The 14,943-nt window shown below is 35.2% G+C and overlaps 1 protein-coding gene across 1 annotated transcript; it reads left to right on the plus strand.

Moving 5' to 3' along the window:
• Nucleotides 1-6,557: 6,557 nt before the first annotated feature.
• Nucleotides 6,558-14,689, plus strand: LOC114221386 (olfactory receptor 4K1-like). The gene is made up of 2 exons (XM_028119504.2): nt 6,558-6,568; nt 13,762-14,689. The coding sequence occupies exons 1-2, from the start codon at nt 6,558-6,560 to the stop codon at nt 14,687-14,689; spliced, it is 939 nt and encodes a 312-aa protein (XP_027975305.2).
• Nucleotides 14,690-14,943: the final 254 nt, after the last annotated feature.

A 14,943-nucleotide genomic window follows, 5' to 3' on the forward strand; every position in this document is an offset into this window, starting at 1 on the left:
GAGTTGAAAGTTATACCTGAATTTTCAACTGTGTGGGGGGTTGGTGTCTCTAACACCTGCATTGTTCAAGGATCAATTGTATTTGGTTACTTATCATCTTCCCTATCTTGATTTTTCTGTTTTCCTTTACATGATTTAATATGCATTTATACTCATTATAAACGTTTTCTAGATATTTACTGCTATCAGAAGCACATGCAGACCTTCCCTGAAGTACAATGGAGTTACTTCCTGACACACCCATTGTAAGTTGAAATATTATAGGTTGAAAATGCATTTAATACATCTAACCTACTGAACATCATAGCTTAACCTAGACTACCTTAAATGTGCTTAGAACACTTACATTAGCCTACAACTGGGCAAAATCATCTAACACAAAGCTTATTTTAGAATCAGCCTGTAATTGGGCAAAGTCATCTAACACAAAGCCTATTTTATAATAAAGTATTCAAATCTCATGTAATTTATTGAATACTCTAATGAAAGTGAATAACAGAATGCCTGTATGGGTACAAAATGGTGGTAAGTATATTGGTTGTTTATCCTCATGATTATGTGGCTGACTGGGAACTGTGGGTGCCCAGCATCATGCGAGAGTATTGTACCACATATCATTAGCCCAGAAATGATCAAAATTCAAAATTCAAAGTACAGTTTCTACTGAATGCTTATCACTTTCACATCATCATAAAGTCAAAAAAATTGTAAGTCAAACCATCATAAGCTGGGGACTATCTGTATTATCTATTTTCCAAGTTTACTTATTTTTAAGTAGAAATAATTGGCTATAATGAATACTTCATTATTCACAGAAAAAGTTTAAAATTTCCATGGGTATCTAAAATATGCCAATGCACAAAGTGACAAAAATTATTTGATGACCAAATCTGAAATCTTTCCTTTCGTATTTCTTGGAAACCAGAAGAGGGAAAGTAAAATTTGTGTATATTTATTAATAAAGATAAAAAAATCTATTATTAGTAATTCATTTGCTAGCCAGAAGTTTTCTTATGTACTTCTCTCTGTGATTTGCATCATGAAAAAGGCCTTGTAACAGGAAGACTAAATGTATTCTAACAATGAAGAAAAGAATTGCTTAACAGAAAACAGAAGGTTTGTAACTGTCCTCATTCTGGATTCAGTATTTCAATTATAAGACGTAAGTTAGTGGCTATATGCATAGATATTAACTCTGCATGCTAAATCCTAGTGCAAACGAAGTTTCAGATATAGACACACAGTCTTTTTGAACCATGATAATGCTTATTAGCTTTAGGTTTCTTAGAAATTCAAACTTTTTGGTTTATTTGTACAATGTCAAACATGATAATGATCTTTTATACTTGACTACTTTTTATATATTTTTATACAGTGTCAAAAACTTTAAAAATACACAATAAACATTAATGCAGTAATGACATTTTGATAGCATTTTCTTTCCTTTTTAACTCTGCCTTGCTGGTGAAAATGGGGTTTACTGATTGCACTCTTGAAAAATCAAATCATTTTGCCACTCTGATTCTCAGTATTCTCAACTGGGGCAGGGGGAGTAGGGCATAAGAGGAAAATGGAGAGGAGGTGGAATGAGAACAGCAGCAGGAGGAGGAAGGAAATTAGAATTTATGAGTGGCTACTTGACTTTCTCAATTCTTTGTACTGCCAGAGATACATTCTTCCACTTTCAAATTCCTCACCATTGGATCTATTTGGGTTTTGATTGATCAGGCATTACCTATCACATTAAGTTTGACAAAAAATCCTAAAGTCATAAAGTTAATAAAAAAGATTGATAAATCTGACTACATAATTTTCCACAGACGTTTTGTTTTGTTGTTGCTTTAAAAGACTATTACAAAATTAAAAATAAAACCAGATAAAAAGCAGGATTATTTGTAGGGGTTATATCTATATCTTTAATTTGTAAAGAACTCTTTGAAGCCAATAAGTAAGTGCCCAACAAGGCAGTAGAAAAATTAGCAAAGTATATGAATAGGGAATTCATTATTAATGTAATGGAAGTGACTCTTGAACATATTAATAAATAGTAAAACTATCCTATAAGAAAATACAAGTGTAAGTATAGCAAAATTCTTTTGTTTACCTATGTGATTGACAAAGATGCAAAAGTCTGATAGTATGCCATGTTGACAAGACTGATAAAACATGAAACCTCAACCTCCCCCAAGAAAAAAGAAGCCACAAATATTGTTATTAAATCTCTAAATTCCAACAGACACATGAAAAAGTGCTCAACATCTCTCAGCATCAGGGAAATCCAAATCAAAACCTCAATGAAATATCACCTCACACCAGTCAGAATCGCTAAAATTAACAAATCAGGAAATGACAGATGTTGGCAGGGATGAGGAGAAAGGGGAACCCTTCTACACTGTTGGTGGGAATGCAAGCCAGTGCAACCACTCTGGAAAACAGTATGGAGGTTCCTCAAAAAGTTGAGAATAGAGCTACTCTATGACCCAGCAATTGCACTACTGGGTATTTATCCCGAAGATACAAATGTAGAGATCCAAAGGGGTACGTGCACCCCGATGTTTATAGCAGCAATGTCCACAATAGCCAAACTGTGGAAAGAGCGAAGATGTCCATCGACAGATGAATGGATAAAGAAGAGGTGGTATATATATACAATGGAATATTATGCAGCCATCAAAAGGAATGAGATCTTGCCATTTGCAATGATGTGGATAGAACTGGAGGGTGTTATGCTGAGTGAAATAAGTCAATCAGAGAAAGACATGTATCATATGACCTCACTGATATGAAGAATTCTTAGTCTCAGGAAACAAACTGAGTGTTGCTGGAGTGGTGGGGGGTGGGAGGGATGGGGTGGCTGGGTGATAGACATTGGGGAGGGTATGTGCTATGGTGAGTGCTGTGAATTATGCAAGACTGTTGAATCACAGATCTGTACCTCTGAAACAAATAATACAATATATGTTAAAAAAAAAAAAAAGAAGAAGATAGCAGGAGGGGAAGAATGAAGGGGTGGAAATCGGAGGGGGAGACAAACCATGAATGACGAGGGACTCTGAAAAACAAACTGAGGGTTCTAGAGGGGAGGAGGGTGGGGGAATCGGTTAGCCTGGTGATGGGTATTAAAGAGGGCATGCTCTGCATGGAGCACTGGGTGTTTACACAAACAATGAATCATGGAACACTACATCAAAAACAAATGATGTAATATATGGTGATTAACATAACAATAAAAATTAAAAAAATTTAAAAAATGCAAAAAAAAATAAATCTCTAAATTGGTAAAATATATGAAGGAAAATTTAAATATCTATTAAGATTTAAAACTTTGAATTGGTAGTTATACTTCTAGTATTTTATCTTACAGATATACCCACACACATGTAAAAGCAAATATGTACATGGTATACACTGCAAGCGCTGATTTTAAGAACTATTTAAAAAAATCTAAATATAAAAATCTAAACGTCCATCAATGTAGACTCCTAAAATATATTATTGGTACATCAATAAAATAGAATGTTATGCAGCTATTAAAAATAATTAGAGACCAACTGATACTGTGTTCAAGTTATAAGGAAAAGGAATGACCCAGATTAAAGGAGGGCAAGAGAACACTATCATGGGCTTTTGGGATAGGAAGGGTTGTTAGAGACAATTTAACCTAGACTCTTTACTTTTCACTAAGGAAATTCGAGACCAGAGAATATAAATGACCTCCAAACAATTCAATGTATAATTGCCATAGGTAAGATTCATTTATATATGAATCTCATAGTCTTTCCTTCAACTAAGTTGTAGGGTCATGGAACTGTAGACCTGCATGTGGGTTGCAGTTTCAGGTTTCATGAGTATGGATACTTTGATAGGAATGTTCAAGTTGAGGAGGTAACACAACTGATATTGGAACCAATGATTTTTCTAACTATACATATAGTTACAATATTTTAGAGAATAAATTCATTGTAATTTAATGACATGTCTAGATATGGATGCTTAAGTATTCGTGTAATAATTGTTTAAAGATTTTTTTCCCTTGTAACACAATAGATTGTGATTTGATTTTATAGTCCAAGAAAATACACTCTCATAAGGTAATAGCTCTGATCCAGGTGGTATTCCTTCCTTAAATACTCTTGGGGGAAAAATAAGAGTAAACCAACACCAGCCAAGATTGGTTTCATTCTGCTTAGGATGTATTATTCAGTCACATCCTCCCTATTGACCAAAACAATGCTTTATTTTTGGTAAGAAATGCAGACTGGATCTAAACTAATAGTGGCCACTTTTTGCATGTCTAGTAAGTGCCAACAACCTTCAGTGTCACATTTGGTCACAGTAGAATTGTATGATAGGCAGTGTTATATTTTATCTATATTTTATAGATAATATAATTGAGGCTAAGTGGGAGGCAATATTTTAATGCCTGTATATTTAACAGCCACTTCCTATGCATTACAACACCACAAGTGAAAGACTTGGAAGTTGAGACCTTGCCCTCTTCCTTTAATTTTCTAAAGACTTGCTCTGAGATCAACAAAATTGTAGCAGCAATTAGAAATATACAAGCCAGAAAGGGGCTCTGAAAACTAAAATAAATATCATAAAGTCTAACTGCTAAAGCCCATATTCTTTACTAGAAGAGGGTATCTTAAGTTATCAGTCTGTTACCAAGTTTAAATGTTTAAATTGTTAAAGACATTTTGTTAAAAATTCAAATAAGACAAAATATTATAAACAAAGATGCTACCTCCACTCCCCACTCCACACCATTTTCAGAAGTAACTGCTAAAATTTTTACCTTACCCTTTAAGAGGTTTACCATGGATTTTGGCATCCATTCATTTATACACAACATATAAAATCAGTTTTTTTGTGTTTTTTCCTTCTTATGTCAATGGAAGTGTATTTTCTTTCTGTTTGTTGCTTAACAATGTTCCTTAGAAGTCTTTCTATGGTCAGTCAGAGATCTGCCACATCTTTTTAACTCCTCCATAGTATTCTATAATTTATCTACTCCATTATTTACAGATTTTTATTTTTTCCTCTTCTTTTTGTTGTTGCAGACACTGCTGCAGTGGACATAGAATACATGCAAAGATTTGTGCATTTTAAATCTTATTAACCATTATCAAATCACCCCCTAAATGAAGTACACCAATTTACACACCTAGCAATAGCATACGAAGGCACCCATTGCCTCCAATTCCTGCCAAAATTAAATATTGCAATTGTGGTAGCCAACCTCCAATGATCTTAAGCTCCTGGCTTTCATGCTTTTCTTTTGTCCCTTCCACACCAAGTTAGAGCCAACTTCTGTGTCCAACAGAATATGGTAAAAGTGACCACAAGGAGGTATTTCTGAGATCTGATCATAGAAAACTTTGCTCTCTTTAGACTGCTTGCTCTGGAGGAAGTGACTTACCGTATCATGGGGACACTCAAGTAAGTCTATGGAGAGGAATGGAGGTCTCTTTCCAACCTCCAGCACCAATTGCCAGCCACAGAAGTGTATCATCCAGTCCCAGCCAAGCCTTTCACTGTAGCCTTATGAGAATGAGACACCCCAAGCTGGAACCGCCCAGTCAAACCATTACTGAGTTCTTAGCACACAGAAACCATGAAAGATAACAAGTATTTTTTAAACTGAAATATAGTTGGTACAAAATATTACATTAGCTTTAGGTGTACAGCATGGTCAACAGCTCTGTATGTTATGCTATGCTTACTGGTAGTGTAGCTATCCCTTGTAACTATACAATGCTATTACAATACCATTTACTATATTCCCTATGCTGTACCTTCTATCCCCATGACTTATTCATTCCATAACTGGAATCCTGTATCTCCTACACCCCTTCACTCATTATGCCATCCCCTCAGCTCGCCCACCTCTGGCAACCATCAGTTTGTTCTTTGTATTCATGAATCTGTTTCTGCTTTTTGTTTATTCACTTGTTTTATTTTTTAGACTCCACATGTAGGTGAAATCATATGGTATTTTTCTCTTACTGCACAGAGCATAATACCCTCTAAATCCATCCATGTTGTTGCAAATGGCAATAATTTTTTTCAGGCAAAAAAAGTATTATGGCATTATGTATGTACAAATAGGAAGTATCTCTATAAAGTATCCATTTATCAGAAATATCGGCATGTAGAGTCATGTGCAAAGCATGTTACTATTTATGTTTAATGATATAAATGTATAAGATATGTTATATATTTGTATTTATTTAAAAATTATCTCTATCTATCTATCATCTATAAATTATCTTTGGAAGTATCAAAGAAACTTGTAAAGGATGCTGCCTTTTAGGTGAGAAAATGGATTCCGCACAATGAGGGTTGACAGACTCGAACAGATTCAGAGGTATATAAAGGTAAGTCCCATTGATTGGCTGCTTTTGAAGGTAAGGGACAATCATCATTAACTCTCAGATTTCTTGCTTAGGGAACTGGTAAGAAGATACATACTCCAAGAGGAGTTCATTCACTAATTTTTTAAACATTCATTATGTGCCAAATATAGGGAAGATGATGATTAAGTATTGTACATAATGGACTTGAAGTGGAGATATTCAGTAGGTAATCGGATATGTAATACAGAGAAAACATGCTATTTAATATCATAACTACTTCTAGCACCTTCTTCTCACAAGAGGATGATATAATTCCTCCTAAGACCAGAGGCCTTTTATTTAGTGAAGTACCTTGGCAGGCCACTTTTTTGCAAATTTTTCTAAGTTTTGAGCAGGCAGCTAAAATAAGAGATAAAAGGGAATGGTTTTAATGGAATGATGAAATCTAAGATCATTTTAGAATACGTCAAGAAGTATACAAATTAAGGTCACAAAAGGAAACAGAAAGCATACTTGGCAGAGATTTTTAATATAACATATACAGAAGTCCTGGCAGAATAAATGAGGTATCCAGGGACTAGCAGCAGGAACCTTTGCCGCCTTTAGCCTGAAGGACAAAAGAAGGGAATGGAAACTAAGAGCTGGAGCCATAAAGGGGACCATAGGGTATTGAATAGACAAGGATGTAACTACTGCTAGAATTTTAGTGATGTGGCAGGGAGAAGTAGAATAAAATGGTATCAAACTATCCCAAAATGTACTGATTTAAAACAAGCATTTAAAAAATAAACAAATAAAACAACAAGCATTTTATATTTACTCACAAACACAGTGGGTTCTTTCTCTGGTCTGGGCCAGCATATATATATATATCTGCTATACTGTCTGGTGAGTCTGGAAGCTGGAAGATCAACAATGATCTCACTTGCGTATTTGGTGGTTGTCAAGCTGGCAGTGGGAGCTAGATGACTATCAGCCAAGGCACCTCAGTTTTGTGAGATGCAAAACACTTTTGTGCTATTATCCTATTGGACAAAACAAGACACATGGCCAAGTTCAGAATTGGTGTAGAATAGTACTTAGAATAAAAAGGAAACAACTATTGATTTATGAATGAATCTCAAAGGCATTATGTTGGGTAAAAAGAAAGCTAGTATAAAGAGGAAACACATATGATCCCATTTATGTGACATTCTAAAAACAACAAAGGTTTATAGCAGTTCTTAAAAATAAAAAGTAACCATCTCATGGGCAATTACACATTCACACTGAATCAGTACTATTATTTGGGCATCTACCATTTGCTAAGTTCTTTTTTTTTTCATTTGCTAAGTTCTGTGCCAGGTTTAATAGCGATCTGAAAGATCTGAGAGACTCAGTTCTTGCAAGCATGGAGCCTATAATCTTGGGGTAAAGAGGACAAACAAATACCAACATGTACACAAACAAACATAAGTAAAAAATTAAAACGGTAATGAGTGTTATGAGGGGAGCAAATAATGTTGCAAGGTAAAAAATAAATTTAAAATTAGAAGAGTATAGGGAGAGGGAAGGGTACGCAGATAAAGCTGCTCTGTGGAACGACCTTTCATCTGATACTTTAAAAATGAAGATATAGGGGCACCTGGGTGACCCATTTGGTTAAGCGTCTGCCTTCAGCTCAGGTCATGATCCCAGGGTCCTGAGACTGAGTCCCCACATCAGGCTCTCTGCTCAGCGGGGAGCCTGCTTCTCCCTCTCCCTCTGCTGCTCCCCCCTGCTTGTGCTCTCTTGCTCCTGTTCTCTCTCTCAAATAAATAAATAAAATCTTTTTAAAAAATGAGGGTATAGAACATGAAGAGCCAGAGAAAAAAATATTCAGATAGAGGAAAGAGAAAGCAAAACTCATTGCTAAGAAAAGAGGTATTCTAGGTAATGAAAGCAGAGGTTTAGTGACTGAGCAGAGGGAGAAGAGATGAGTTTGAAGGTTAACATGTGAAATGTAAAATGACAAGCACTCAGCAAGGTCACTGATTTTATTTCTAGAGCAATGGAATGTATTCACCATTTTAAAGTCGTATGACCAATTCTGATTTCATTTTATTTTTAAAGATCACTCTGGAGGAATGATTGGAAAATATCAATGGTACAAGGTAGAGACCATTGGAAGGCCTTTGAGACACTTAATGGGAAAAGAAAATAAAGGTTTAGACAGGGAGTTAAGATGGAAATAATTTGATAAATTGGGAATATTTGGGGGGAGAAGGTAAAGCAGGGTTTGAAAAGGGAGTGAGGAAAAGGAAGGAGCTAAATTTTTGACCAAATTCACAGGACACAGAAATGCCATTAGCTGGGATGAGGCAGAGTAAAGGACAAATAGAAACAGAAGAACTGAAATACATATGAAATATTACAGAGAAGGTGTCCAGAAGGAATTTAGTCTACCAATCAAGAACTCAGAGAAGCCAGGGCTCCTCTATTAGACTCACCAAATTTTATGGGCACTTAACTCCATGTCTCAACATTAACTATTTTCTTCCTGTCACCTGCTCTTCTCTGTAGCCTTTTCAACCCTTCTACTGCTCTGAGACATCTTTCCACAATGTCCAAAAGCAAGCTATGTGTACATAAGCAGTTCTACCCACTTATGCCCAACTAAACTTTCTTTCTGATTCTAACGTATGGTTAAGAACTGAGCAATGACAACTAAAAAATTTGGGGGTTTTGGTGGCATACTGTATAGCATGGCGTTTAAAAACTTTATCAGAAATATTTCTGTGAAAAGAAAGGAGTGAAGGATTAAAGAAAATAAAATTCCAATTCTCTTAGGCCCACTGCCAGATTTACATTTTTTCTGATATGATTTCCTTCAGGCCCCGAGCTTGTGACCTACTGCTTATGGGCATAGTCGCTTTAAACAGTGGAAAAGAAGCCACATGGAGAGGGGCGCCCAGATAGCTCAGTTGGTTGTGTCCAACTTAATCACGTCAGTGATTTCAGCTCAGGTCATGATGTCAGGGTCCTGAGATCAAGCTGCATGTGGGGCTCCATGCTGGGCGTGGAATCTGCTCTTGAGTCTCTCTTTCCGTCTGCCCTGCCCCCACTCCCTCTCGCCTTAAAAAAAAAAAAAAAAAAAAGAAAGAAAAGAAAAAAGCCACATGGTGGGAAACAGATTATTAAATGAGAGTGAATGCAGCTGCTGCAAGCTTCTGGGTCACTAAATGTCCCCCTTGTGATATATGCCTCATTTATAATTATGGGCAAACAATTTAAAAATCCTTACCATCTTGTTTTTGGGAAAAGCACCTGAAATTGTGTTAATAACTCCCATAGCAGGATGACTTCACTTCGCAAAGAAAGTTCTTTAATTGGCTATTGGTTATCTGAGATATATGGGTGTGTGGTATGGTATTTAAACATTTGTTTTATGGGCTTTTGTGACTCAGTCTTAAAAAAAGAAAAGCTTGGAGATTTCTCTTCCTCAATCTGTTATTACTCCCCTAGAATTTCTCTCATAATTGGTATGTAGAAGTTAATCACATCAGGCAAAAAATTAAGTACACATGTTATCATTCAGAGAGTTAAAGGGATTCTGGGTTAAAGTGATTACTAGAATTAAGACTACTGGGCTCTTCAGCATAAGAATTTGGAGTCTGTTTATGAGAGTCTAAATCAAACACAGTATCAAACTGTCTTATTAATGTCACTGCTAACACAGGTGATGGACTGAGACACCCAGGTAAAGGTGAGCATACTGATATATAATTCTGAAAGAATAGAGATGATGATAGAGAATAGAATGGGGCACAAAACTGTCATTGTAACAATCAGGTAGACTTCCTCTGATAGATTCTCAGTGATCAGGCCTCTAATTAAATAACATATAATGGTTAAATAGGTGTGTTTTGAATACATAAACCCCTGCTGATTGGCAGTACGCCCTTGTGACGCTAACTTTACTGCTAAGATTTAGCTGCTTCTAATGTGTAGTTAGGATAATAATAGTACTTCCTTTGTAGCACTGTTGTAAGAATAAATGAGGTAATGGATGAAGTGGTTAGCATGGTGCTTTGTATGAAGCTAAGAAAATACTGGGTGTTATGATTAACAGATGCTCTTTCCTCCCAGCATTTTACAAGTATAGAATGCTGTGTATTTTTTTCTTATTGAGAACATTTTCCAGCTTCTATTCTTTTGCACTCTCTTGTATGATATATATTTATGCAATTATTAGTCATGTATCAATGTAAGGCAACTAAATCAAGTCCTACGTATCCAAAAGCCTTTATCCAATTTGATTAATTATATACAGGGACAAGAAGATAATTTCTTCATATAAATATGGTTATCTTTATTGTGAAGCTATCTTTTCTCTTCCATGTCTTTCATCAACTTTCGTATCTCACGTGCTGATGGTATATGCTTCATTATTTTTTGGTCTTTTAAAATCTCATAGATTATTAATCTGCTGAGAAGCAGGTATTTTTCCATTTAGATTGGCTTTATTGAGTAGAGGTAAACCTTTATTATCTGATTTTTAAATACAATAGTATGCTCACTCAACTAATAGTGATCACTTCATAATTTACACACTTCTTTCAAATGTATGCTGCAACAAAGTTCAGAGAGTTGTGGTGAGCCACATGAAGATATGAATCCTCTCTCTTGTGATCATGATTGTATCTGCAGGCCTACAAAATGCTTGACATGTATCACAGCAGGCACTCAATAAGTAGGAATGAATGAACAAACACTATTTTAAAGAGTTAGTAGTGGAGCCAGGAATTAAGCCCAGATTTTCTGATCTCAAACTTGTGCTATTTATATTATGGCATACTATAGACATTTTCACTCTCTGCCTTCCTATGAAGAAGATTGGCTGATACCACAACTGTTGACTAAAAATATGAGTATCTCTTAATATGGAAAAAATCCTTTTAGGATAGTTTTAGAGAAATTCTGCCTACGAATCTAGAACTAAACCAAGTCAATTCAGTAAAACTAACTAGAGACAAACAGGAATGGTTTAAGATCAGAAAACTTTATTTTAATACATTGATAAATGTATTAAAGTGATAACTTGGCAAACTCTTGTCAGGTCTTGTATACACAGAGCTATAACGTAGAAAAGTTTCAACAGGCATAAGAATCTATGGGGTATTGTTAAAAAAGTAATTAGCAAGTTTTATATTTTGAAATGGACTCAATACTTGAAAGTCATGCCATGAATAAATAAATAATCTCAACTAGTTGTTACTAAGTGTTACACAGGGAGCTCTTCCCAGCTTCTGAGATCTGGCCATAAGCTTCATTTCAAAGAATTCTTCCTGGAAATCACAGATCATTTCAATTTTATTTTGAATGATAAAATTAGCACATTTTTATGAAAATATATAAAATTCCCTTTCAAATCTGCTTAAAGATGTATATATATGGAAATATAAAATTTGGAAAGCAATTTTTATAATATCCATATTTCATTCTAGAAAATAAAAAAGCCAGTTTTAAATGCATGTCCTTATTGTAAGACTGAATTTATAGTTCCTGAAAACTGTGGATGTGTTTAAGCCTATGAAGAAGAATACTGTTCAGAAAAGACAATTATGCATTCGTCAATTCCATAAGAAGGTTAAAAGCCAAAGTCCCATTCATTTAATTTCTAATAAACCTGCCAAAATTATACTGATGTTTCCCAAGAGAATGCTTATTTCATATAAATAAGTTCTTACACATGCTTGCTATCATGACCTTTGTGTCAAGACTTGCTCTTAATTTCCCACAAACTTTGAGAAAAGTACCCCACCTAGTGAGGCTTTTTCTGACCACCTGGTTAGTCCATATCTCTTTGCTCTGCTTAATTTTTTCCATAACACTTGTCACTAACTGATATAAATGCATATTTTATTTATTTATTTTTAATAGCTACTGCCAGCCCCTCTACCCCCTTCAGAATATAAGCTACATGAAGACTGAAACACTTTTTCTTTTCTTTTTTTTCATTGCTTTGTCTCCAGAGTCTATAAAAGTTCATGGTACAGAGCAGGCAATCTATAGTATTTGTTGAATGAATTAATTACATCAATTATGCTTATTCAGTAGACTTTGGAAAAATACTTTTGTTATTGTGATAGTAACTTCATTAGTGAAAGAAGAGGTTATAAAATAATCAGCAAACATAAGTAGTACATGTATATATTTAATTAGTAAACATGCTAATTAAAATTGCTTTCAGTCTCATCTTTGATGAGCAGGTAGCTGGTCAGACTAAATAGTACTGAATTCAACTATTCTAAAATGGAAATCTTATTGAAAAAAGTAAATAGTGCAGCTGTGATACTAAATGACTATTTGTTTGCTTGTTTATTCATTTGTTTTGTTTTTCTCAGTCTGACTTATTTCACATAGCATAATTCCCTCTAGGTCCATGCATATTGTCACAAATGGCAAGATCTCATCCTACTTGCAGCTGAGTAATATTCCATTGTGTATGTGTGTGTGTGTATCATCTTTATCAATTCTTCTGTTGATGGATAATTTTTTTCATTGAAATTTTATTTCTTTGGTTACCAGTGAGATTGAACTTCTCTTCAAATGGCTACTTCAAATGTAGTTCTCCTTCTGTGATGCTTATTTACATCCATTTCCCATTTTCATAAAAGAATATTTTTTTATTTAAAAGAATGTATCCTTCTGAGGTTCTGGGAAGATAATTTTTCACTGCTAAATTATAAAGTTCATTGCTATAAAACTTAATTGTTTTAATATAGAAAAGTGAATGCAATCTGTTGCTTACACTAATTTGACTTGCTACAAATTAATTTCTCTCTCTTTTATAACTGCAGATATCTCAAATACATGGCCACATGTCACTCCTTTCTTGGATGTCATTTACCAAAGTAACTGGGCTGATTTCCATCTCTTTACATTTGGCCTAACTTTTCTCTCCCTTCACAATTCTGTAAAAGGCATCAGGCTCATTTTCGGCAATTTATAATCTGAATGTGTAAGTACAATGTTTGTGTCTTTAAAGGTATTACAGGGATCTTGTATGCTTCTAGAAAAACACTTTGCAACACAAAAGCAAATACTCAACTTCTTCCTTCCTTCCATATTGACTTATGTGTTAGATAAATATCTCTTGTCTTTCCCTCTCTCCTTCTTCCTCTCTCCCTCATGCCAATCCATAAATGCAAAAGTAAAGAAAAATTCATATAATTATATAAATAATCACAGGGAAAATGACAATTCCTAACAGCAATGTGAATAATTATTGTCCTACTGTCTCACACATTATTTTTATAATTATTAGAACTGAAGCATCTACTCAATTTGCAAAGTGGTGAAGCGCTTATCCTTATCCATTTTAATTATTTTTCTTTCTTGTAGATAACTTCAGCAGCCCAGAGTCAGTTAATGGATGGAGAAATAAATCAGTGGTTACTGAATTCATTTTGTTGGGCCTGTCTAGTTCTCAGGAGAGCCAACTCTTCCTTTTCTTTATCTTTTCAGTGTTATATGGAGCTGCAGTGTTGGGAAACATCCTTATAATCCTCACAGTAATTATAGACTCTCGCTTACATTCCCCAATGTATCTTCTTCTTAGCAATCTCTCCTTTATTGATGTGTGTCAGGCTACATTTGCCACTCCCAAGATGATTGCAGACTTCCTCAATGAATGCAAGACCATCACCTTCCAGGGATGCATGTCACAAATATTTTTCTTGCATGTTTTTGGGGGTAGTGAGATGGTTCTTCTTGTTGCCATGGCCTATGATAGATACATTGCTATATGCAAACCTCTGTACTACATGACCATCATGAGCCAAAGGATGTGCACTGTTTTAGTGGGGGTCTCCTGGACCATTGGCATCCTGCACTCAGCCAGCCACCTGGCATTCATAGTCAATCTTCCTTTCTGTGGACCCAATAAGGTAGATAATTTCTTTTGTGACCTTCCCCTCGTGATCAAGCTCGCCTGTTTAGACACATATGTTTTAGAGATCCTGGTACTCACCAACAGTGGCCTGCTCTCACTTATCTGCTTCCTCCTTTTGCTCATTTCTTACATTATCATCCTTGCTATTGTCCATCACCAGGCCTCTGGTGGTATGTCCAAGGCACTTGCCACCCTGTCTGCCCACATTACTGTTGTGGTTCTGTTCTTTGGCCCATTAATCTTCATTTATATTTGGCCCTTTGAAAGCTTCCCAATTGATAAATTTGTTTCTTTGTTTTTTACTGTCTTCACTCCTGTCCTTAATCCCATGATCTACACATTGAGGAATAAAGATGTAAAGGAAGCCATGAAAAAGCTAAGGAACCGACATGTGGGTTCCAAGCAAGTCTTTTAGACAACCGTGAAGTAGTAACACAAATCCTTACTTAATGTCCTTTGTAAAGCACATGTGTGATTTTATTGTTGTGTTTCTATCACAATTAGTCTTTTGCTACTAGAGTACCTGCATCTGGTGATCTAAAGTTGGTAAATGCAGTGCAGAATCTCATATGATACTGTTTCTAATACTCTGCAGCTCATCTCATCTTCCCTGAAACAATCAACTACAAATATTAAAATTCCTAAGTAGTTTTTTCCCTTATATAGGAA

The sequence above is a fragment of the Eumetopias jubatus genome, unplaced genomic scaffold (genome assembly GCF_037043125.1).
Source record: "Eumetopias jubatus isolate StellerSeaLion01/CBP00866 unplaced genomic scaffold, mEumJub1_p1.0 scaffold_7, whole genome shotgun sequence".
NCBI lineage: Eukaryota > Metazoa > Chordata > Mammalia > Carnivora > Otariidae > Eumetopias > Eumetopias jubatus.